Source organism: Marmota flaviventris, chromosome 2, assembly GCF_047511675.1.
Source record: "Marmota flaviventris isolate mMarFla1 chromosome 2, mMarFla1.hap1, whole genome shotgun sequence".
NCBI classification, from domain to species: Eukaryota; Metazoa; Chordata; class Mammalia; order Rodentia; family Sciuridae; genus Marmota; species Marmota flaviventris.
Window position 1 is genome coordinate 23,108,491 of NC_092499.1, and position 22,956 is coordinate 23,131,446.

Sequence of the window (22,956 nt, forward strand, 5' to 3'; positions counted from 1 at the left end):
AGCATTGAAAGTTGCACCCAGATGGCTTTTAAAAAACTTATGATATTGTTCCTTTTGATTGGCAGAGTGATGGAGTAGTTGAAACACAAACATTAGAAAGAATTCCTGGTTCAAATCCTGGCTCTACATTTCCTCACTATTTACCTTGGGTAACTTACTAACTTTTTTCTGCTTCAGCCTCAAAACAGGAGTCAACAAGGCAATAATTTTGTCTCCCTGATTAGTTTTTGTGAGGGTGACATAAAGACAAACTGTACACAAAATGCCTTAGAGAAGTTTCTGACACCTGCTGTTTGCATTGTTATCTTAAGATTCTTTAGGTTTATATACTGGACCACTCTTGAATTCCATGTACAGAATAGATTATTCCTAATGTCTTTTTTTTTTTTTGAGAGAGAATTTTTTTTTAATATTTATTTTTTAGTTTTGGATGGACACAACATCTTTTTATTTTTATGTGGTGCTGAGGATTGAACCCAGCCCCCCGAGCATGCCAGGCGAGCGTGTTACTGCTTGAGCCACACCCCAGTCCCGATTATTCCTAATGTTTATCTTTTAAAACAATTTTGATTATATCCAAATACAGGTTGATATTTTAATAATATCAATTTTTGCTACTTCAGACTGATTAGTTTCCTCAGCTGTAAAAGAAGCTTAGCATTCCTGCTCTAACTCCAGGATTTTATTATTTTACTTTTTTTCAAACAATTTGGTCATAGCCAGTGGACTTCCCTTTCTTCTTCTTTTTGTCTTAGGCAGACATTTTACTACCCTATTGGTGCTGAAATAAAGTCTTGCAATATTAACTTTTAGTTTCTTGGCTATTATGATCTTTGTAGGCACCCAAGATTTGTATGAATAATTGTATTGTATAGGGAGGATACAGTTATCTCCTAAAATCCTTGAGTTAGAAAGAACAGGAATGCTAAGCTTCTTTTACAGCTGAGAAAACTAGTATAGTATTTCCCTTCTGGGGAATAGTTCTCTAATAACTCCTATCCCTCAGCATTGGAGTCACTTCCTTTGATTGCCATGTCCCCCAGCCCCCACTGTTATCATTTATTGTTGTCAATGGATGATTGCCTCTGTCTCTTTCTCTGTTCATATCTGTTTTCTTTAGTACTTAGTACAGTACTTGTCATTCGGTAAATACTTGCTATCTGTCAATGGGTCATTGAATAAATGCAAAGAACATTTTGTATATGTTTATTTTAATTTCTTTGTATGAGTACTTTGAGAGAGCTAAAGTTTTATTTTCCCACTGAAAATTGTGTTATTTATTTGAAACAATTTTGTCACAGCCAGTGGACTTTCTTTTTTCCTTTTTTTTGTCTTAGGCAGAAAACTTAGAAGATAAGAACATGGCTAAAGTCCATCGTTGTCAGCTAGAGAAGTTGAAATCACAGTGTGAGAAACTTACAGAGGAATTAACCCAGAATGAAAATGAGAACAAAAAATTAAAGCAAAAATACCAGTGTTTGAAGGACCAACTAGAAGAAAAGGTAAAAATATAAATAAATTCTAATGCAAAAGACATATTAATTTCATAATTTGTGTATACTATATTAAAAATGTAATTGTAGTTTTTCATAAGAAAGTTGTATTAGTGCCAGAAAAAAAAATGACAAGTTTATTTGAATACTGGGAGTTTTATTCTTTCAACCAGTCACCTTCTAATACATTTGATTTAAAAATAATCACGTATCTTAAAATAGCAGTTTAGATATAAGATAAGAAAGGGTTGATGAATTGTGCTCTATATGTTTAATATGAATTGTAGTGCATTCTGCTGTCATATGTAAATATATTAAAAAAAACTAGCAAAAAATAGTTAGGCCTGGTGAATTGCCGCAGTCTGGCTTGGCACAATCAGGAGCCACTTGTCAAAAGAAACTAACTTTATTTTTAGAACCACACAGCTAAACAAAACAGCCTCTCAGGAAAAACCCTCAGAGCCCCAACTGCCACCACCGGCTTTCCACAAGCCTCTCTCTCCAACAACCCAAACCTCTCTCTCCAACAAGCCTCTCTCCACCTCCCACAATCCTCCTGCTCTTGAGGCCAATTGGCTGAGTCACGTGGGCGGAGCCAAAAAAGTCCCCCAATGAGCAGCTCCGTGGTCTGAAAGGGCAGGGAAACAGCCCGATGAGCATCACCGCAGAGGAGCCAATCAGCTAGATGTTGCTGGGGCCGCTGTGAGCCAATCATCAGCCGGCAGCTGGAAGTTTGCTGGCAGCTGGGCACAATCAGGAGCCACTTGTCAAAAGAAACTAACTTTAATTTTAGAACCACACACGCCAAACAAAACAGCCTCTCAGGAAAAACCCTCAGAGCCCCAACTGCCACCATCGGCTTTCCACAAGCCTCTCCAACAACCCAAACCTCTCTCTCCAACAAGCCTCTCTCCACCTCCCACAATCCTCCTGCTCTTGAGGCCAATTGGCTGAGTCACGTGGGCGTAGCCAAAAAAGTCCCCCAATGAGCAGCTCCGTGGTCTGAAAGGGCAGGGAAACAGCCCAATGAGCATCACCGCAGAGGAGCCAATCAGCTAGATGTTGCTGGGGCCGCTGTGAGCCAATCATCAGCCGGCAGCTGGAAGTTTGCTGGCAGCTGGAAGTTTGCTGGGGCCCCTTCGGCTGTGGCTCTCAACATCTCCCCCTCTCTGTTTAAACAAAAAGCATGTGGCTTAGGGACCGTGCCTGCCTTAGGTTGTCCAATAGTACATATGGTCCTTACCCGTTAGGTTGGTACCATTGCAATTGGATCTTACCCGTTACTGACTACCGGTCCAGTATACAGCCACACCTGTGGAGAGGTCTTTGTACCAGCGGGGGGGGTGGGGGTGGGGTGAGGTTCTTAGCCTCACCTCCGTTGGCCCCCAAATTTTAGCTGGACAATCATGACAAGCAGAAGGGAGGAAGATACACCAAGCCAATTGACGGCTCCTTTTGGAAAAATTGTACCACCGATGACATCATCAGCAAAAGTACCCCAACACTACCACAAGTCGCTGCACCAACAGATAGTTCACAATGCATACAGGTGAGTTCACAATGTGTCCAGGCAAGTTCTGCAAGCAGTTCAGTGATGGCTATTGCAGAAGCTGTAGATTGGTTTTATCTTTGACTTCACCAGCACTGGGATGAAGATAGGAATTCTGGCAATAATGGCTAAAGAAAAAATTATGTAACATTACAGAAGACACTAAAAGAAAACAATTTTCTTAACAATTTACATTGTCTTCACAGGCACTGGGATGAAGATAGGAATTCTGGCAATAATGGCTAAAGAAAAAATTATGTAACATTACAGAAGGCACTAAAAGAAAACAATTTTCTTAACAATTTACATTGTCTTCACCGGCACTGGGATGAAGATAGGAATTCTGGCAATAATGGCTAAAGAAAAAATTATGTAACATTACAGAAGGCACTAAAAGAAAACAATTTTCTTAACAATTTACATTGTCTTTAAGAGAATTATTAAATATAATGAAAAGGAAAGGTGAAAGTAAACAAACAGATCTGTTAACCTCCTTTTTTGTTTACATATTAAAACAATCCTCAACAGTTGTTTACCCAATTTAAATTAAACCATTTAAATCATGTGAATAAAAAAAAATATATGTTGGATCCATTTTTTCATGAGTGCTCATCATATATGATATATGGACATACGTACATTCAAACATATAACACAAAACACAAGTGTGCACACATATAATACATACAACACATAACCTAATAGTAAAGGCCTTATAACTTTTTACAGGTGAAATCTCCATTGCAATGTTTAAAAACTCTATAGTCAAAAAATAGAACTGATCAGCAAAACATTAACCTAGGTCTGTATGAGCTCAAAAAACAAAATAGAACTTCATGATATGGCAAATGGCAATAATAAAATAGATATTGAAAAAAGCATCCTGGTTCTGTCATAGATGTAAGAATAGCCAAACTGGAGTTTTGGATATCAGTTGTTACGGATTTGAGCCAAATCATCTTCTTTTTGGTCTGTAGAAATCGCTTTAGTTAATCTTTCTGGAATCCAAATCGGCCGCTGTTCTCCCTGTGGAAACACATAAGCAGACCTCCGACTCCAGACAATCACTGGGTCAGGACCTTGGTTAATCTCTCTGGAATCCAAATCGGCTGCTGTTCTCCCTGGGGAAACACACAAACAGACCCCCGACTCCAGACAATTACTGGGTCAGGACCTTTCCATTGTCCTGTTAGAATATCCTTCCAAAGTACCTTGGGCTTATGCACATTTTTTGGACACATATGCCTTTCCGCAGCACTAAGTCCTGATGAATCCAAATTTAAAAAGTTTAGAGTAAAAAGGGTTATTTTAAGTTTATCTTTGGGGAATATATACCCCTTCCCAATTCCCTCTTTTTGCTTTAATAAGTACATTTTAATAGTTTGATGAGCTCTTTCAACTATGCCTTGTCCCTGTGGATTGTATGGGATTCCTGTAATGCCAAATGTTGAGCAAAATTGTTTAAAAGAGGTAGAAGTATAACCAGGGGCATTATCTGTTTTTAACTGTTTTGGAACACCCACAGTGGCAAAATTTTGTAAGCAATGAGCTATAACATCTTTAGTTTTTTCTCCGGCATGAAGGGAGCCCATCAAAAATCCAGAAGAAGTATCAACTGTAACATGCAAATATTTTAATTTTCCAAATTCTGGCAAGTGTGTGACGTCCATCTGCCAAATATGGTTAGGTATCAATCCTCTAGGATTGACTCCAAGATTAACTTGTGGTAAAAAGGTCACACAATTTTGACATTGTTTTATTATTTGTCTAGCTTGTTCCTTAGTTATTTTAAAACGCTTTTGTAAAGTATTAGCATTGACATGGAACCTTTTATGAAAATTTATAGCTTCTTCTAGTGTAGAGAAAATATGTATGTCATGTGTAGTTTTATCTGCTAAATCATTGCCCAAACTAAGGGCTCCAGGCAATCCTGTATGTGCCCTGATATGTCCTATAAAGAATGGATCTTTTCTGTCCCAGATTAGACTTTGTATAGTGGAAAGCAAAGAGAAAACAGTAGAGGAAGGGGAAATCCTACCAGCATCTTCAAGGGATACTATAGCGTTAACTATATACTGACTATCGGAAAATAAATTAAATACAGAATCTTTAAACATCACAAAAGCTTGTAATACTGCATTAAGCTCTACCTTTTGAGCTGATTGTTTGGGTACTAAAAATGTAAAAGTTTGATCAGGTGTAACTATTGCTGCTGTACCATTATTTGACCCATCAGTGAATATATTTGGAGCATTCATGATAGGTGTTTTTCTTGTCATTTTTGGAAAAATTACAGGATACAATGACCAAAAAGACAATAAAGTATTAGATGGTCGGTGGTTATCAAATGAAACATTAGATTTGCACATGATTATTGCCCAAGTATTTAACTCATTAGCTAACTCATCAATTTGATTCATAGTATATGGAGTAATAATTTTATTGGGAGAAATTCCAAACACTCCCTTTGCTGCTTTTATTCCTTTGAGTATTAATTGTCCTACAGCCTCAGGATACCTAGTAAGAATAGTGTTAGGAGAATAAGATAAATGTATCCATAATAATGGACCTTCTTGCCAAAATACTCCTGTAGGAATATTTTTTGTTGGTAGTACAATAAATAATAAAGGCAAACTTATATCAATTCTATCCAAATGCATATTTTCCATATATGTTTCAATGATTTTTAATGCCTTTCTTGCTTCAGGTATTAACATTCGGGGTGAATTTGGATCTGATGGACCTTTTAGGATATCAAATAAAGGTCCCAACTCTCCTGTTGGTATACCTAAATAAGGCCTTATCCAATTTATGTCTCCTAATAACTTTTGAAAGTCATTAAGTGATTTGAGTTGATCTACTCGTATTTGAATTTTTGGTGGACGGACCATGGTTGAGGATAATAGAACTCCTAAATAATCAATTGGAAAATTTAATTGTACTTTATCTATTGCTATCTCTAGTTTATAATTTTTTAATAAGTTTGTAAGTGTGGCATAACATTCTAGCAATGTGTTTTTATCTTTGTGTGCTAATAATACATCATCCATATAGTGAAATATTTGTAGTTCAGGATTTTGATTTCTAAGTGGCTGGATTACTTTGTTAACATAAATTTGACACATAGTTGGGCTGTTAGCCATCCCTTGAGGGAGTACTTTCCATTCATATCTCTGATCAGGACCTTCATGATTCAGTGCAGGGATAGTAAATGCAAAACGTGGACTATCCTCAGGATGAATTGGAATTGAAAAAAAACAATCTTTAATATCTATAACTAAAACATACCAGGTTTTTGGCAAAGCAGACAACTGAGGAATCCCCGATTGAGCAGGTCCCATAATAACCATCTCATTATTAATGGCTCTTAAATCTTGCAATAATCTCCATTTACCAGACTTCTTTTTAATGACAAAAATGGGAGTATTGTAAGGAGATACGGAAGGTTGTATATGTCCCTCCGCTAATTGTTGTTTGACCAGGTCATGGGCTGCTTGTATCTTTTCTTTAGTCAGGGGCCACTGAGGAACCCATACTGGTCTATCTGATTTCCAAGTAATTTTTATTGCCTCAGTGACCCCTTCTGAAAACCCAGTCCATGTCTATTTATTCCCTGATCTATTTGAATTGGTGCTGCTATGCCTTGTTCTCCTAATCCTTTTTCTTTCCTGAAACCTTGTCTAGCCCTAATAGTGGGCGCATTTGTATTGATGTTATTTGTTAATGTCAAACCTAATTGATCTAGGACATCTCGTCCCCATAAATTTACAGGAAGATGATCCAATACATATGGCTGTATAGTTCCTTCACATCCTTCAGGATCCTTCCAATCTAATACCATTGCACTTCTATGGGGATTAGTTGCCACTCCTAGGCCTCGAAGCATTTGAGTGGCTTGTTGTAATGGCCAATGTTTTGGCCATTGTTGACGAGAGATGATGCTAAGGTCTGCATCTGTATCCAGTAGTCCATTAAATTCATGTCCTTGAATATTTAGTTTTAGCATGGGGCGAGAATCTAAATTTAAAGAAAGCATAGCCCAATCTACACCTGTGGAGCCTAATCCCTTGGAACCTCTTTCTACAGTACGACTGGAAAATTTATCATGTAGGCTGGGTATTATTAGTAACTGTGCTATTCTATCTCCTGGTGAAATTACTGATATACCCTTTGGAGAACTGGCTATAATTTTTATTTCACCTTCATAATCGGGATCAATTACCCCAGGACTTATCATAAGTCCTTTTAGAGTAGAAGAGCTGCGTCCCAATAATAAGCCTACTGTTCCTTTGGGAAGAGGTCCTTTCACCCCTGTGGGAATGATTTGAACTCCCATCTCTGGAGTTAGTACTGCTCTGGCGGAGGCGCAGATGTCCAACCCTGCGCTCCCTCTGGTTTGTCTGATGAGGGATCTGATGGACAATGTGTCCTGGGCACTACCCTGATGGGGTTGCTGGGTTCCTCCAGTGCTCCGTATATTTGTGGTTTTGGGCCCCGGAGCATTGGGCCCCCCTGTCCATTTTTTGGCAACGGAGCCTGATGCCTTTCTCCACGATATCGTGGATAAACACCTGGTCCTTGTTCATTTTTTGATAATGGAGTACCCTCTATGGTGGTTTGATAACGGCATTCATTAGCCCAATGTCTCCCTCTACGGCATCGTGGGCAAATACCTGGTATTCTACTCCTTTGATACCTAGTTTTGTTAAACCCTCCTCCAATGGGGCAATTCCTTTTAAAATGTCCTGTTTGTTCACAATTGTAGCATATTCTTGGCCTGGCATCTAAAGCCTGTTTTACTGCAGCTGCCACAATTTGCCCTTGTTCATTAATGTCTCTACATAATTTAATATATGTGTTTAAATCTTCATGTTTCCATGGTCTAATGATATCTCTGCACCAACGATTCGCTTGCTCATAAGCCAGTTGTTTTAGTAATGGCATTGCTTGTTCTGTATTCCCCAAAACTCTAGTAGCTGTTTGAATAAGCCTATCTACAAATTCAGCATAAGGTTCATTAGCTCCTTGTATTACCTTAGATAATTGACCTTGTAAACCTCCATGTCCTTTAAAGTCTTCCATGCCTTAATTGCATCTACAGCAATTTGTGCATATACACCAGGATCATATGCAATTTGTTGCTGCTGATCCTCATAAGGTCCCTTTCCTAACAACATATCTAGATTTCTCTGAGGATAACCAGCTGCTGCATTTCGCCTAGCCGTCTCCTTGCAAAATTCCTCATTGGCAACCTTCCATAACAGGTATTGTCCTCCATTTAGCACAGCTTTACACATATTAGCCCAATCTCCTGGCGTCATGTTCAAGTTGTTAATGGATTCGACCATGCTTACAGTGAAGGGTGCTTGAGGACCATAGGTTGTTACAGCCTCTTTTAGCTGCTTCACTGTTTTGAAATTTAAAACATGGTAAACTCGCTGCCCTCCTGCCTCAAATACAGGGCATGTTAATATTTGAGATCTTGTCTCAGGATCCCAACTATCAACTGCAGGGGTTGGGGGCCTCCCAGCATATGGAGGTGGCCTTGTTAGTTGGACATTTACGTCCTCTGGTGATAGAAAGGTGTTAGTAGCAGTCTCCTGTAGAGGTGGTGCTGTTGGTTGGACACTTACACCCTCTGGTGATAGAAAGGTGTTAGTAGCAGTCTCCTGTTGTAACTTTCCCCCTGATGGCTTTTTCTGTTTTACACTTTCTTTCTCTGTCTGACTAGCTTGAGAGGCCTTCTCTTTTACTTGAATTTTTTCCTCTGTCTGACTAGTTCGAGAGAACTTACCTTTTACTTGAATTTTTTCCTCTATCTGACTAGCTCGAGAGACCTTCTCTTTTACTTGAATTTTTTCCTCTGACTAGCTCGAGAGACCTTCTCTTTTACTTGAATCTTTTCCTCTGTCTGACTAACTTGAGAGACCTTCTCTTTTACTTGAATCAATATGTCTTCTCCTTCCTCTACCTTTGTCTGAACTGAAGGTTTTGGACTAAGCAAACAAGATACCAACGTCCACAATGGCAATGTGCCAACTGGCAGAGTCCCTGGGCTTTTCTTTTCTATTCTTTTTAAATCTTCACCATGATGGTTCCATTGTGATGTATTTAACAACTCCTCCTTAAAAAGCCATTGGCTACATTTTTGTATTGTATCAACGTATGCCCTGACTGCTCTTGATTTTACTGGGATGCCTCCTTCCTCTAACAATTTACTTAACACTCTTTCGGTTTGTTTTTTACTAATTTCTGATCCCATATTTCTACTATAATACAACCCAACAAGATAACACCAAACAAAACCAAGATAGAATGAAATAAAAATGGAACAACAAAAAATCATTATAACCTTTCTCCCTATCTGTTCCTCAGACGCAAATAGTTTTTCCTCAGATGTGAGCGGTTTTTCTTCCGTCTCACTCATCTCCAGGTACAGGCAACTTAAAACAAAAGTGAATCCAAACAAAAGAAGAATCTTAAAATGGCTACCCATCCTCTCGCCCTGCCCTCAGGGGCGAGCAGTTTACCTTATCACTTACCCTCAGTCGCTCCCGTGCGAGCCACCAAATGCCGCAGTCTGGCTGGGCACAATCAGGAGCCACTTGTCAAAAGAAACTAACTTTATTTTTAGAACCACACACGCCAAACAAAACAGCCTCTCAGGAAGAACCCTCAGAGCCCCAACTGCCACCACCGGCTTTCCACAAGCCTCTCTCTCCAACAACCCTCTCTCCACCTCCCACAATCCTCCTGCTCTTGAGGCCGATTGGCTGAGTCTTGTGGGCGGAGCCAAAAAAGTCTCCCAATGAGCAGCTCCGTGGTCTGAAAGGGCAGGGAAACAGCCCGATGAGCATCACCGCAGAGGAGCCAATCAGCTAGATGTTGCTGGGGCCGCTGTGAGCCAATCATCAGCCAGCAGCTGGAAGTTTGCTGGCAGCTGGAAGTTTGCTGGGGCCCCTTCGGCTGTGGCTCTCAACAGTGAATTATTGAGGACTTTCTACATGTCAGGTGCTTTAACAAAATTCTGTAGACAGTTGTCTTGAAAATAACAGATATTTGTATCTCATGGTTTGGGAGGCTGGGAAGTCCAAGATCAAGGCACTGGTAGATTCAATTGAAGGTGCATGTCTGATTTCTAGTTGGTGCCTTCATACTGTGTTCTTATATTGCAGAAGTAGCAAGGGAGCTTTCTCGGTTCTCTTTTATAAGGGCATTAATCCTCATGAGGGTTAATGAAAGAAACAGAAAGCAAATTTAAATATTTTGTCTTCTGTGTTGATTTCTTGTCAGAAGATGACCTCAAAAAGTAGTGACTTCTACTTTTAATTGTAAAAATTCTGAGTATTCTACCCAACATGGTAGTACTTGAAATAAATTTACATATCATTAACCACCTTCATGACCTAATTACCCCTCAAAATCCCCACCTCCAAATACCATCACATTGGAGACATGGTTTCAACATATGGATTTGGGGGGAGACACAAAACATTCAATCTGTAGGTATTAGGATTCTTTGATCCATGAGAAAACTAAGGTTCAAAATAAAGTATCTGTGGTTAAATGCTTTTTATGAGCTAATTCTCATAGTAATTTTTAAAATTGATAATATTCTGATTCTTATAGTTGTGGAGAGGGAAAGTTAAGGAGATTGTAACCTTTGGTATATCCCCACATGTCGTTCTCAGTAGATATGTAAATTTATTTCAAGTAACTACCATTTATGGCATGTTGGGTAGAATACTCAGGAGTTTTAGAAGTCACTACTTTTGAGGTTGACTTCTGACAAGAAATGAACAAAGAAGAGAATAGAAAATATTTAAATTTGCTTTCTGTTTCTTTCATCAACTTCCAAAAAGAATTTTCAGTGGAGTGTGACAGAAGTCAAATGTTAAAAAGATTGTTAAAGTACAGATAATGGAAAAGGTGGTATAGACATGAGCTGAATGAATACTGTACTAGCTGAGGGTTGCATAAATCCACAAAGAAAGAACTGCCACTGGGTGGGCCATCATAAAAGTGTTCATTAACTTTTAGGAAGAAACTTTCTTAATCCTTTGCTCTCCTTCCTTCTTTTTTACTTTGTGATGTTTACCTAGTGTATATATTTGTGCATATATTTGTATGTGTATATTAATCCCAGTGATTGTTAAAACCAAGAATAAGTTAGATTGGAATTCATGGTTTAATGGGGCTCCTAAATTTCAACCTATAAGGTGGACAATAGCTGAAATTTAGTTCTTATTTCATGTTTTTTGCTTTGATTGAATGCCGCAACACATAACTAAATCAATCAGGGTCACTCCAGGTGAATTGGGTTGGCACAAAATAATCACACAGAGACAGAGAAAATACCCTTTTTGGGGGGTTCTGCTACAGTTCCTAGGCCTCAGCTCCTCTAAGTGAAGCAAGAGAGGCAGAGTAAAGACAGAGAGCACATCTGAAACCATCCTATTTATTGAGGAGGGGCTGTTCCATAGAACATTCCATCCAAAAAAGGTAAGGGGTAGTATTACAGAGGAACAAGAAGGCAGCCCACTCCCATTGGGTAATGCCTACTCCTCTGCTGAGTGGAGATGGGGATCCACCTGCTTCTGTACACAGCTGGAACCAATCTCCGCATTTCCATCGCTCAAAGCTAGGCCTTGCTCAATTCTTTTATGGCAGTTTCAGACAATTGAATCTAATGTTCATACATATTTAATGTATCTGTGACCAGCGCATAGTTGCTGTGGAGATGATGGTAATTTTTCCAACTTTCTATAATTAAAATATTAACCAGAATATTGTGTTTAAACATTTTATATTTCCTTATCTACATTTAAGAATGTGTTGAAATATTTGATTTGCTGAAAATGTAAAGTTTACCTTGCTCTGCTTAAATGTTTCTTCAGTGATTATGTTTGAGATGTTTCATATATATATATATATATGCATTATCACACATCCAGATAAATGCAGCATTCACTTAAGCATCCATTATGAGACAGGCATATATCCTGAGAATGGAATATAGATAAGAAAACTGGTCTGTAGTTAATCCTTTTAGTTGTTAAAACTAAAATGAATATCTCTTTTTTGAAATGTTTAGGACCAGAATTGTTTAAGATTTTGGAGTTTTTTAGCTTTTGGAATATTTATGTATATATAATGAGATATTTTAGAAATAGGACAAAGTCTAAACACATATCCCAAAGATAATTTTATACAATATTTTTAGTATGCCAGTGTTTTGATGATGATCTGTCATATGAGGTCAGATGTGGAATTTTTCACATGTGATATCCTGTCATCACTAAAAAAATATCTTAATTTGGAGCATTTTGGATTTTAGAATTTTGGATTAGAGATGTTCAACCTGTGGTCAAGTCCTGAGAATGCATACTAACATAGAGGAAAAATGACCACTGTATACTAAAATGGTATGTAATCTTAAAGACACAAACACACAAAAACAAATATATATCACACACACACATATACATAAGGTGTTTCTCTGTCCTGTAGGGGATTGGTTCCAGTGTCTCCCAAGAATAGCCAAATCTGCAGTTGCTCAAGTCCCTTATAAAAAGGTCATATAATATTTGTATTTAATTTATATATATCTTCCTGTATATTATGTCATCTCTACATTACTGAAATACAATGTAAATGCTATGTAAGTAGTTGTTATATGGTATTAGTTAGGGAGTAATGACCAGGGTAAAGTCTGTAAATTTTTGGTACACATTTTTTTTTTTTTTCAATATATGGTCAGTTGAATCCTGGATTTGGAGGATATGGAGGGCAGACTGTACACCTTATTTTTTCTTCAATATTTATTTTGGTTTTAAATGATCATGCTTTTGATTGATTTAACTGTGTTTGCCCATATCTTAGTATGGATAGGTGTGAATCAAATTTTAATGGATTGTGTCATCTATAGACAGAGCCTTTTTCTTTGAGAGGTAGCATAGCATTAGTTATTATGGCAAAATGGTGAATTTGCATCCTTTTCTAGTGTGGCTTTAGTTAAGTTGCCTAAACATGAATGCCTCAGTTTTTATCAACCTTTAACATTATAATAATTCCTTTATTTTAAGATTAAATGTGAAAATGTAAGCAAAGTACTTGGCCCATTATCTGGTATCTAATATATCAGTTATTGGTAGCTGCTATTATTGTGTTTTCAACTATTTAGCGATTAATGATTCAACCCAGCAATCAACTGCCTGTGATCTACACAATAATGTGAAAATAATCATAATGGCAATAATATGCCTGTGGTCTACCTAATTATAAAACCATAGAACTGTGCAGATGAGAGGTTTAGAACCAGACTGTATTGAATCATTTGAGACAGATGTTCCACAAAGGAAGCACCCATGTGAAAATAACTGGCAGTTCTATCAACAAGTGATTTTTGAAGGCATGTGGTAAAGAAACCAAACAGGTGGGCAGTTTTATAGTTATGCTTGCTAATGGAGGAGAGAAATCACATCCTTGTATTTTTTTCCATCTCTAAGATAAGGCATAGAACCTGAGACATAGCAAATAATTTATAGTTAAATTAAAGAGAAACAGGTAAATGTGTATACACACAAACATATACAAATACAATCACATGTGCATGTGCATGGATAAGGGGCCAGACTAGGGAAAATAAAATAAGGCAAATTAAGTTTTCAGTGAAGGAAAGCCCAATGAACTAATAGACCAAAGATCTCTGTTTAAGCAATGTAGTAAACTTGAAAAATGGGTCAAAGGGGATTAACAATGTGGCTCTATTGTAATCAAAAGGAAACTTTGTTTTCCTCATAAAATGATATTCTTGCTTGTCCATTTTCAATATAAATACATGAGTTACTAGACATGCACAATGTTTCTAAAAAAATCATGTTATTTTAACTGTATGCTTTGTTTTAGGCTGTTTCTAGTCTTATTATGACTTTGATAAACTTAGAAATGTTAAAACTACATCAAAGTTCATATAAAGTGTTAGCACCAGTGCCAGCATCAATCAGTGGTACAAGATTGCCATTAGTATATTTGGACAGAATAACTAACTTTGGCATATTTTCCTCGTATATTCAGTGGTAATCTGTGGTAATACAATACATTTTTTTCCTAACATTTGATTTTGCTTTGTCAAATGTTATTTTCCAATTTTACATGACAAAGAGAACAAATATTTTGCAGAACTTTTATATATGCATTTAAGACTTTATTAAGAGCTTCTCACCAGTGAAGAATCGCTCCTGAAATGTTAGACAAATGAAAGTATAGTATCATTAAAATTAATTATTTCCTTTTTTTAAATTTTGTAGGAAAATATTTTCTCTTTTGTTCCAGAAAGATCCTATTGATATTAATCTTTTGATTCTTCTGACATTTACCTAGAAACTCATAATACTGTTTATTTTATTAGAAACATATATTTTTTGATTTTAGTGGAATATATATCAACAACAGTTAGATAATTAAATCATTTTTGCTTAGTAAGACAGCATCAGTTTACATAGTGAAAGTTTCATAATAATGCCTGATCTACACAGATCTGTGTCTGATCTAAGTTTGGAGAAATTTTATATTCAAATAGGTATTTAATAATGATATTGGCTATTGTTGAAATCACAAGTAATTTGCAGACATATTAAAAGAAGGAAATTTTAATTTTGAACATTTGCATAGTACGTTAGAGCTGGTGCCTAAAATTAAGAAAAGAGTGTATTATAGAAGATTCAGTTTATACTCTATGTATTCTTTTGGTCTTTTGTTCTTAGGATTGTGACCATATTCTCAAAAACATTTTAAATATTTTGTTCAGGTATATTTATAAACAATGAGAAAAAATTTGAAAAGAAAATGACAAAAACATTCTTATTGTTTTCCTAAGTCCAACACAAACATAATGAAAATATTTGTTTTCCAGTGTTAGTGAAATAATGATTTTACTAGTTGCATTCATTTTTAACTATATAAGAAAATGAGAAATTCTAGGTATAAAGAATATGTTATTACATAATCTTACCAGAAATATGCGAAAGTGCTTCTTGCCAATAGTTATTGAAACTTGGAGGAAGCCAGTGGTTCCTGCCACACTCATTTTACTTTTCTCCTGTAATTCGCCCATTATCACATCCATATGTGGAACTTTTCTCTGTTGTAGGAGATGCTTTCATATGGATACTATACCTTTTAGTTAGCCTGGACAGTGTTGGAAGATTCTTTAGTACTTTCAGTTTTTTTCTTCTCCACAAGAATCTGTATGCTAAATTTGTGCAACCAATATGGAAAGCAGTATGGAGATTCCTTGGAAAAGTTGGAATGGAACCACCATTTTACCCAGATATCCCACACCTCGGTTTATACCCCAAGGACTTAAAAACAGCATACAATGGTGACATAGCCACATCAATGTTTATAGCAGCACAATTTACAATAGCTAAATTGTGGAACCAACCTAGATGCCCTTCAATAGATGAATGGATAAAGAAAGTGTGCTATATATATGCAATGGACTAATAAAATCATGGCATTTGCAGGTAAATGGATGGAGTTGGAGAATATTATGCTAAGTAAGCCAATCCCCAAAAACCAAATGTCAAATGTTTTCTCTCATATGAAGATGCTGATCTATAATGGGGATGGGGATGGGAGCATGGGAAGAATGTGGGAACTTTAGATAGGGCAAAGGGGAGGGAGGGGAAGGGAGAGGATAGCGGGTAGGAAAGATGGTGTAATGAGTTAGACATCATTACCCTAAGTACATGTATGAAGACATGAAAAATACTTTGTGTACAACCAGAGACATGAAAAATTGTGCTCTATATGTGAACTATGAATTGAAAGGCATTATGCTTATATATAAAAATTAGAATAAATAAATTATTCTAGTTTATAAATAAGTTCAAAAAAAGAATAAATGGGATGGATTCAAAAGTAAAAAGATTCTCAGCAAAAGAGAGAGCCTACATTTTGGGAGCAGATGTTTTTCCACATGGACGTCAAATATAGAGCATTCATCTCCAGGAAATATAAAGAACTCAAAAAACTTAACACCAAAAAAAAAAAAAAAATGCAATCAATAAATGAGCTAAGGAGCTGAATAGACACTTCTCAGAAGAAAATATACAGTTGATCAACAAATATATGAAAAAAATGTTCAACATCTCTAGTAATTAGAGAAATGCAAATCAAAACTAAGCTCTAAGATTTTATCTCACACCAGTCAGAATGGCAGTTATCAAGATTATTCAACAACAAAAAGTATTGGCAAGGATGTGGGGGACTGTACATTGGTGGGACTGCACATTGGTGCAACCAATCTGGAAAACAGTGTTAAAATTCCTTGGAAAACTTGGAGTGGAACCACCATTTGACCCAGCTATCCTACTCCTTAGTCTATACCCAAAGAACTTAAAATTAGCAGAATACTATAGTAACGCAGCCATATCAATGTTTATAGCAGCTCAATTCACAATAGCTAAACTGTGGAATCAATCTAGATGCCCTTTAATAGATGAATGGTTAAAGAAACTGTGGTATATGTACACAATGGAATATTACTCAGCATTAAAAGAATAAAATTATGGTATATGCAGGCAAATGGATGGAGTTAGAGAATGTCATGCTAAACAAAGTAAGCCAATCCTAAACAACCAAAGGCTGAATGTTTTCTCTGATTAGTGGCTGCTGATCCATGAAAGGGGTGGCATGGGAAAAATTGAGGAACTTTGGGAAAAGGGGAGGGAAAGGAGGGGTAAGGAGATGGGGACAGGAAAGATGGTGGAATGAGATGGACATCATTACCCTAGGTACATGTATGACTGCATATATAATGTGATGCTGTGATGCTACATCATGTACAACCAGAGAAGTGAAAATTTTTGCTGCAGTTGTGTACAATGAATCAAAAATGCATTCTGCTGTCATACATACCTAATAAGAATAAATAAATAAATTTTAAAAAAGAATCTGTATGTTAGCTTTTGTTTAACAAGATTATGTCAGAGTTCATATGGTGGCCCTGCACTATTGAAACAAAGATGATATTGCCGTCAGCATTTTTCATCAGTGTGATTATAAAGTATAATATCACCTTGAACATTATCAATTTCCACTATCTTATTTTAAAGATGAAATTTTGGCCCAAAGAGTTGTTCCAGAACTATAGCTTTCCTTTCATAGAAATGGAAGTAGAACTCAGGGTTACCAATTCTGTTCTTTCCCATTGTATCAGACTTGGTAGGAATCATATCCACTAGTATAAAGACTTTGTAAATTATTTGAGATGCTCTACTCTCTAACTTAATACTTGCTTATTTCAATAACTATACTTAGTTGTCTTTAGAGGACCTTATTTTTTTATTAGAGCATAATTTTTATACAAGTATTGAAGTTCATTTTGACAAAGTCATATATGCAAGGAATTTAATTAATTTTAATCCCCACTGTCCCCTCCCCCCTTCTTTTTTTTTCTTTCCCTATTCTCTATCCTCTTCTCAACTTCTTTTCATCTAAATTTATATAAAGGTAAAGTTTCCTTTATATATGATATAATGTGATTTTGTTATCACATTATATAACAATATAATGTAATAACAAAATCACATTTTGTTATAAAAATCTTGTTCTCCTCTTCTTTATTGATCTTCCCTGTATCTTTTGATATCCTCTTCTCTCCCCAACCACTTTCTTTCCCTTATTTTGTTCTAGCCTCTACATATGAGAGAAAACATTTCACTCTTGATTTTTTGAGTCTTTTTATTTTACTTAGTACAATTTTCTCCATTTCCATCTATTTATTGGCAAATGCCATTATTTCATTCTTCTTTATGGCTGTGTAAAACTCCATTCTTGTGTATATATACCACATTTTCTTGATCCATTCATCTATTAACATGGCATCTGGGTTGATTCCATAATTTGGGTGTTGTGAATTGTTCTGCTATGAATATAAATGTGACTGTATTAGTTTAGTATGCTAATTTTAGTTCTTTTGGATAAATAGATATTTAGGAGTGGGATGGCTGGATCAAATGGTGGTTTCATTCCTAATGTTTTCAGAAATCCCCACACTGCTTTCCAGAGTGGTTGTACTAATTTGCAGTCCTATCAACAATGTAAGAGGGTACCTTTTCCCCCACATTGTAGCTAGCATCTATTATTATTCATGTTCTTTGTAATTGCCATTCTAATTGGAATGAGATGAAATCTTAGTGTAGCTTTGCATTTATTTCTTGGCTATTGTGTCTTTTCATTTGAGAAGTTTCTGTTTAGTTCTTTTGCCCATTTATTGATTGGGCTTTTTTTTTGACATTGAGTTTTTTAAGTTCTTCATATATACTGGTATTAATCCCCTGTCACAGGTGTAGCTGACAAAGATTTTCTCCCATTCCATAGGCTCTCTCTTTACTCTTAATCATTTCTGTGAAATGTCTAGAGCGTTCGGGTCCCTGGGTAAGGGTCACGAAATAACCGGGACACAGGGGATGCAGAGCCAAGGCAGCAATTGCAACTGCATGCTGAAGTTTATTTGCAAGTTCCTTTTATACACTTCTTCTAACAAAGCAAGCAATTCTTCAATAACACTTTACCCACATTGTCCAAATATCATGCCTCAGCGGATACATAGAGCTAGATTCAAATTGTTCCTGTTTGTTTGATAAGTACCCTCCTAAAGTTCTTTGTAGACATTATCTACTCCTCTGAGGATGCATTTGTTTCTTCAGAATGTACTGTTCCCAGGATAAGTATGCAGGAAGCTTCTTCCTCTTGGCCAAACCATGCAGAACTTGTGACTTGCGATAAGGGGAAGAGAACTTTTCCTCCTCCTAGCTGAGGTTTGCCTCAGCTGACCTAAATCACAGCCACAGCTCTTGCAAAATGTCAGGCCTGAGGGAGCTAAACTCTGCACACTTAAACCCCAACAATTTCCTTTGCTGTTCAAAAGCTTTTTAATTTGATGGCAGTCTACTTATTGATTCTTGTTTTTTTTCTTAAGCTTTAGGGGTCTTTTTGAGGAAGTTGGTGCCTGCACCTATCCGATGGAGTGTTGAGTCTAAGTGTCAGTTGCAAGGTTTCTAATTTCTAAGACTTTGATGCATTTTGATTTGACTTTTGTGCAGAGTGAAAGAGATCTCAATTTATTCTTCTACATGTGGATATCCAGTTTTCCCTGCACCATTTACTAAAATGGCCGCCTTTTCTCCAAGGTATATTTACATCACCTTTGTCAATTATCAGATGGCTATAAAAATTTGGGTTTGTTTTTATGTCTTTTGTTGTATTCCTTTGGTCTTCATGTTTATTTTGATGCCAATATGTTGTTTTTGCTACTGTGTAGGTCTGAGTATAATTTGAGATTGGGTATTATGATGCCTCCCGTATCCCTTTTGTTGTTTAGAACTGCTTTGGCTCTTCTGAATCTCTCATTCTTCCAAATGAGTTTTAAGATTGGACATCCCTCTCCCTGCCCCCACAACTCCAGGAAGAATGTTATTGGTATTTTGATGAGGATTGCATTAAATGTACAGTGCCTTATTTTTCTTCTTCTTCCTTTTTCCTTTTTGGTACTGGGGATTGAACCCAGAACCGCTATACCACTGAGCCACATACCCCAGCCCTTTTTTATTTTTTGAGACAAAGTCTCACTAAGTTGCTTAGGACCTCACTAAGTTTCTGAGGCTGGTCTCAAACTTATGATTCTCTTGCCTCGGCCTCCCAAGTAGCTGGGATTATAAGTGTGTGCCATGTCACCCAGCTGTATATTGCTTTTGTAGTGAGGCATTTTGACTATATTAATTCTGCTTATTTAAGAACATGTGAAATCTTTTCATCTTTTGAGGGAGGACTTTTTTTTTAATTCATCTTTTAAGAAGGTAAGAAGATCTTTGATGAAGCAGTTTAGAGATAATTAAAGAGCACAAATTGTGAGACATTTTTTGTTAGCAGTACTTAGGAACTTAAGTGTTGAATAGATAGCATTGATCGAGATGTAGTTTAGTTCTTAACACGAAATGCTGTTAAATCACTGGTAAAATGAGAACTGGGAACTTATATTAAAGGTAGGGCTATGTTGGATAAAAACACTGGAATTAATTTTTTTATACAAAATGTGGAACGCTGAATCATGGTAATCATAATTCACGAGTTTAATAATGATGCCCATGTTTTCAGATGATGGATACTGCTATTGAGAGTATATAGTGATTAGCCCAAAACTGAGTAGAAACATGGTAGAAACTGGATATAGGAGTACAATTTTCATGTATTTTCCCCTTTTATGACACATGTATCTTATTTTGAACTCTTAGCATTGAATTTAAATTTAGAATTATTATATTCAATAAATTACCATATACTATTACTTTTCAGTCTGACATTTTTGGAATGGGAATCAACAATGATTTTTTCAGAAATATCTAATTAAAATCTGAAATTTCCACATACAACATATCTGTGAGGGGAAAAATGAATGAGTATAATAGAATTCTGTTTTGGCAATATATAAAGGTTGGATGTTAAATCCTCTCATCACAGTAAAAGAATACAATGTTATCTGTCAATGAAAAAAAGTTGTATTTTAATTTTACCATCTGTTTGATATTGCTTTTTTTGAAGACATGGGAAAAAATATATATGATTGTCAAATGTTAGTTTTGTATTCACTACTTTGTAATATCACATTTCCACATTTTGACAAAGAGCTATTTGATGGTAGCAGGGAGAATTATTTGATTTTATTTTTTTCTAGAAGAATGAAAAAATAAAAGGAAATGAGCTGTTCAGTTCTAGCATTTTATTTTGATGCTTACATTTTAGGAGACTGCTTTTTCTTTGGTGTTTTAAGTATTTGGTGTTTTAAGCTTTTTAATAATTTTAAATTCTGAGTACAATAAAGCTGTAGCCCCCATATGTTAAATTTGAAAATAAATTTAAATAAGAAACTCAAAGTAAAAGTAGAATGTATATGTAATTATATTACAGAGTCCTGTAGTTAAAATAGCATTAAAAATAACAAAATGGTCAAAGGTAAAATGATAAGTTTTGTATTTGTCACTGTTAAAGTGTTTTTAAGTGAATAACTTGTAGTCCTTAAGTCCAGAGTGGTCCTTGACTTTTACAAGGGATTGGTTGAAACAACAGAGTGCTTTCTATGTATGAAATACCATGTCAGATGTTAAGGAAAAAACTGAGGATGCAAAAGGGAAATGAATGTACAATGTGAATTCAGATGTGGCATTTATGCATGCAGCTGTGGCAGAATTAGGAGCATGAATAAAGTTGTATACAAGAAGTACATGTAGTATTTACTTTCTGAATTAGAACACAGAAATTAGAAAATGGTGGAGCCATTTTCAAAAGTTTTTATTGGTAATGAATTCTGTATTAACCATTTACAATTGAAGGGGTTGATTTTAAATTTTAAATGAATTCCAGGAGGAAAGTTAAAGTTTGTCAGTCATATTGGCACTTGACTTGGGTTTGATTGAGAGGCCTGCCATTTATTTCTTCACTCACTGAATGGTTGTTAATGTCAAAGTCCTGGGGAGGAGAGTGAACATATTGAGCACTTTTCATTAAAAGCCTGTTCTATTTAATTTTATTTATTTCTTTAGTTGGATATGATTCCTATAGTGTAGGTATTAGGCTAAGTAATGCAACTAGTATCAGTTGTGGTCAGGAAAATCAAGCAGAGTAGGCCATATAATTACTATATTGCATCTGTTTTAGTGCTTTGCTTGAAGTTAAGCAGTCCTGGCTGGCTTTGGTTAATACTAAAAGGGAACACAAAATGAATGTCCAGGTTTGTTTTCATTGAGTTGTTTTTTTTTAATTGCCATTTAAAGTGCTTATTGACCTAATTCATTTTTCCATGTAATGTAGATCAAGAAATATTCTATAGATTTTTGACAAAAAAAAAAAAAACAACATAGGATGTGTTTGTACTCATGGTACACATGAACTATATTATTTAGAGATTCACTTTTAAACTTTAAATATTGTTTCATAAGAACAATGCATGCATAAGTATACTATAAGGGGGGAAAAGCAGAGAAAGAAATCCCAATGGTTTTTAAAGACACTGTAAACTTATAAACATTTCTCTTGAGAGGAATGATAATTTTTATCTTTTGAAAATTCAACAATGCTTGTCCCAAATGCATAATTTGAAACCCTAGTTGTTTGTTTCTTTGTCCACATTTTGTTTCAGAATTAGAAATATATCAAAAGTGACTAATTTTAAGTAACTGATGTTTTTTGTTTCTAGGCATTTGACTTACAAGCAATATGTCATAATATAAAATGATCGTAATAATGAACGCACAAAATACCCTTTAGAAGGTATTTTTGTTTCCAACTTTGAATATTAATTTCTAGCATTGTATCCAATACATATCCTAACACCTTTTGATTATGCTACTAATCATCTTTGTAATACTCAATACTCTCCTTGAAAAGGATACTAAAAAGCCTGAGGGAAGAATAATTTCCTTGAATGGGGTCAAAAGTTTAAATTTGAATTTCCATTTTTTTTCTTATGTTTTATGAATTATTATTGTAAGCCTGCAAAAGACCAGGTTATGGATTGGAAAACTCTCGCACCCAGGTTTTAAAATACCAAATCATATGACCAGTTTTCATGTGCCATTCCTTTTTCTGTTAGCTGTATTATTTTGCTCATTCTCTCTCTCTCTCTCTCTCTCTCTCTCTCTCTCTCTCTCTCTCTCTCTCTCTCTCTCTCTTCTCCTCACAGATCAGCTTTATCATTTAACTACACCCCTTAGTCTTTTTATTTTATTTCTTTTAGTTTGACATAGGGTCTTGCTAAGTTGCTGACCCTCCTGCCTCAGCCTTCTGAGTTACTGAGAGTATAGGTGTGCCCCATGATGCCTGGCCTGTCAGTCTTACTCTTATACACTATTA

General features: G+C 35.9%; 1 protein-coding gene across 3 annotated transcripts in view; it reads left to right on the forward strand.

The window, feature by feature from the left end:
* Cep128 (centrosomal protein 128) overlaps nt 1-22,956 on the forward strand; it is a 393,967-nt gene that overhangs the window by 134,126 nt on the left and 236,885 nt on the right. For all 3 annotated transcript variants that reach the window (XM_027931718.2, XM_071607633.1, XM_071607634.1), the window contains exon 17: nt 1,338-1,502. In XM_027931718.2, the coding sequence (XP_027787519.2) occupies nt 1,338-1,502 (165 nt within the window). The remainder of the gene's footprint in view (nt 1-1,337; nt 1,503-22,956) is intronic.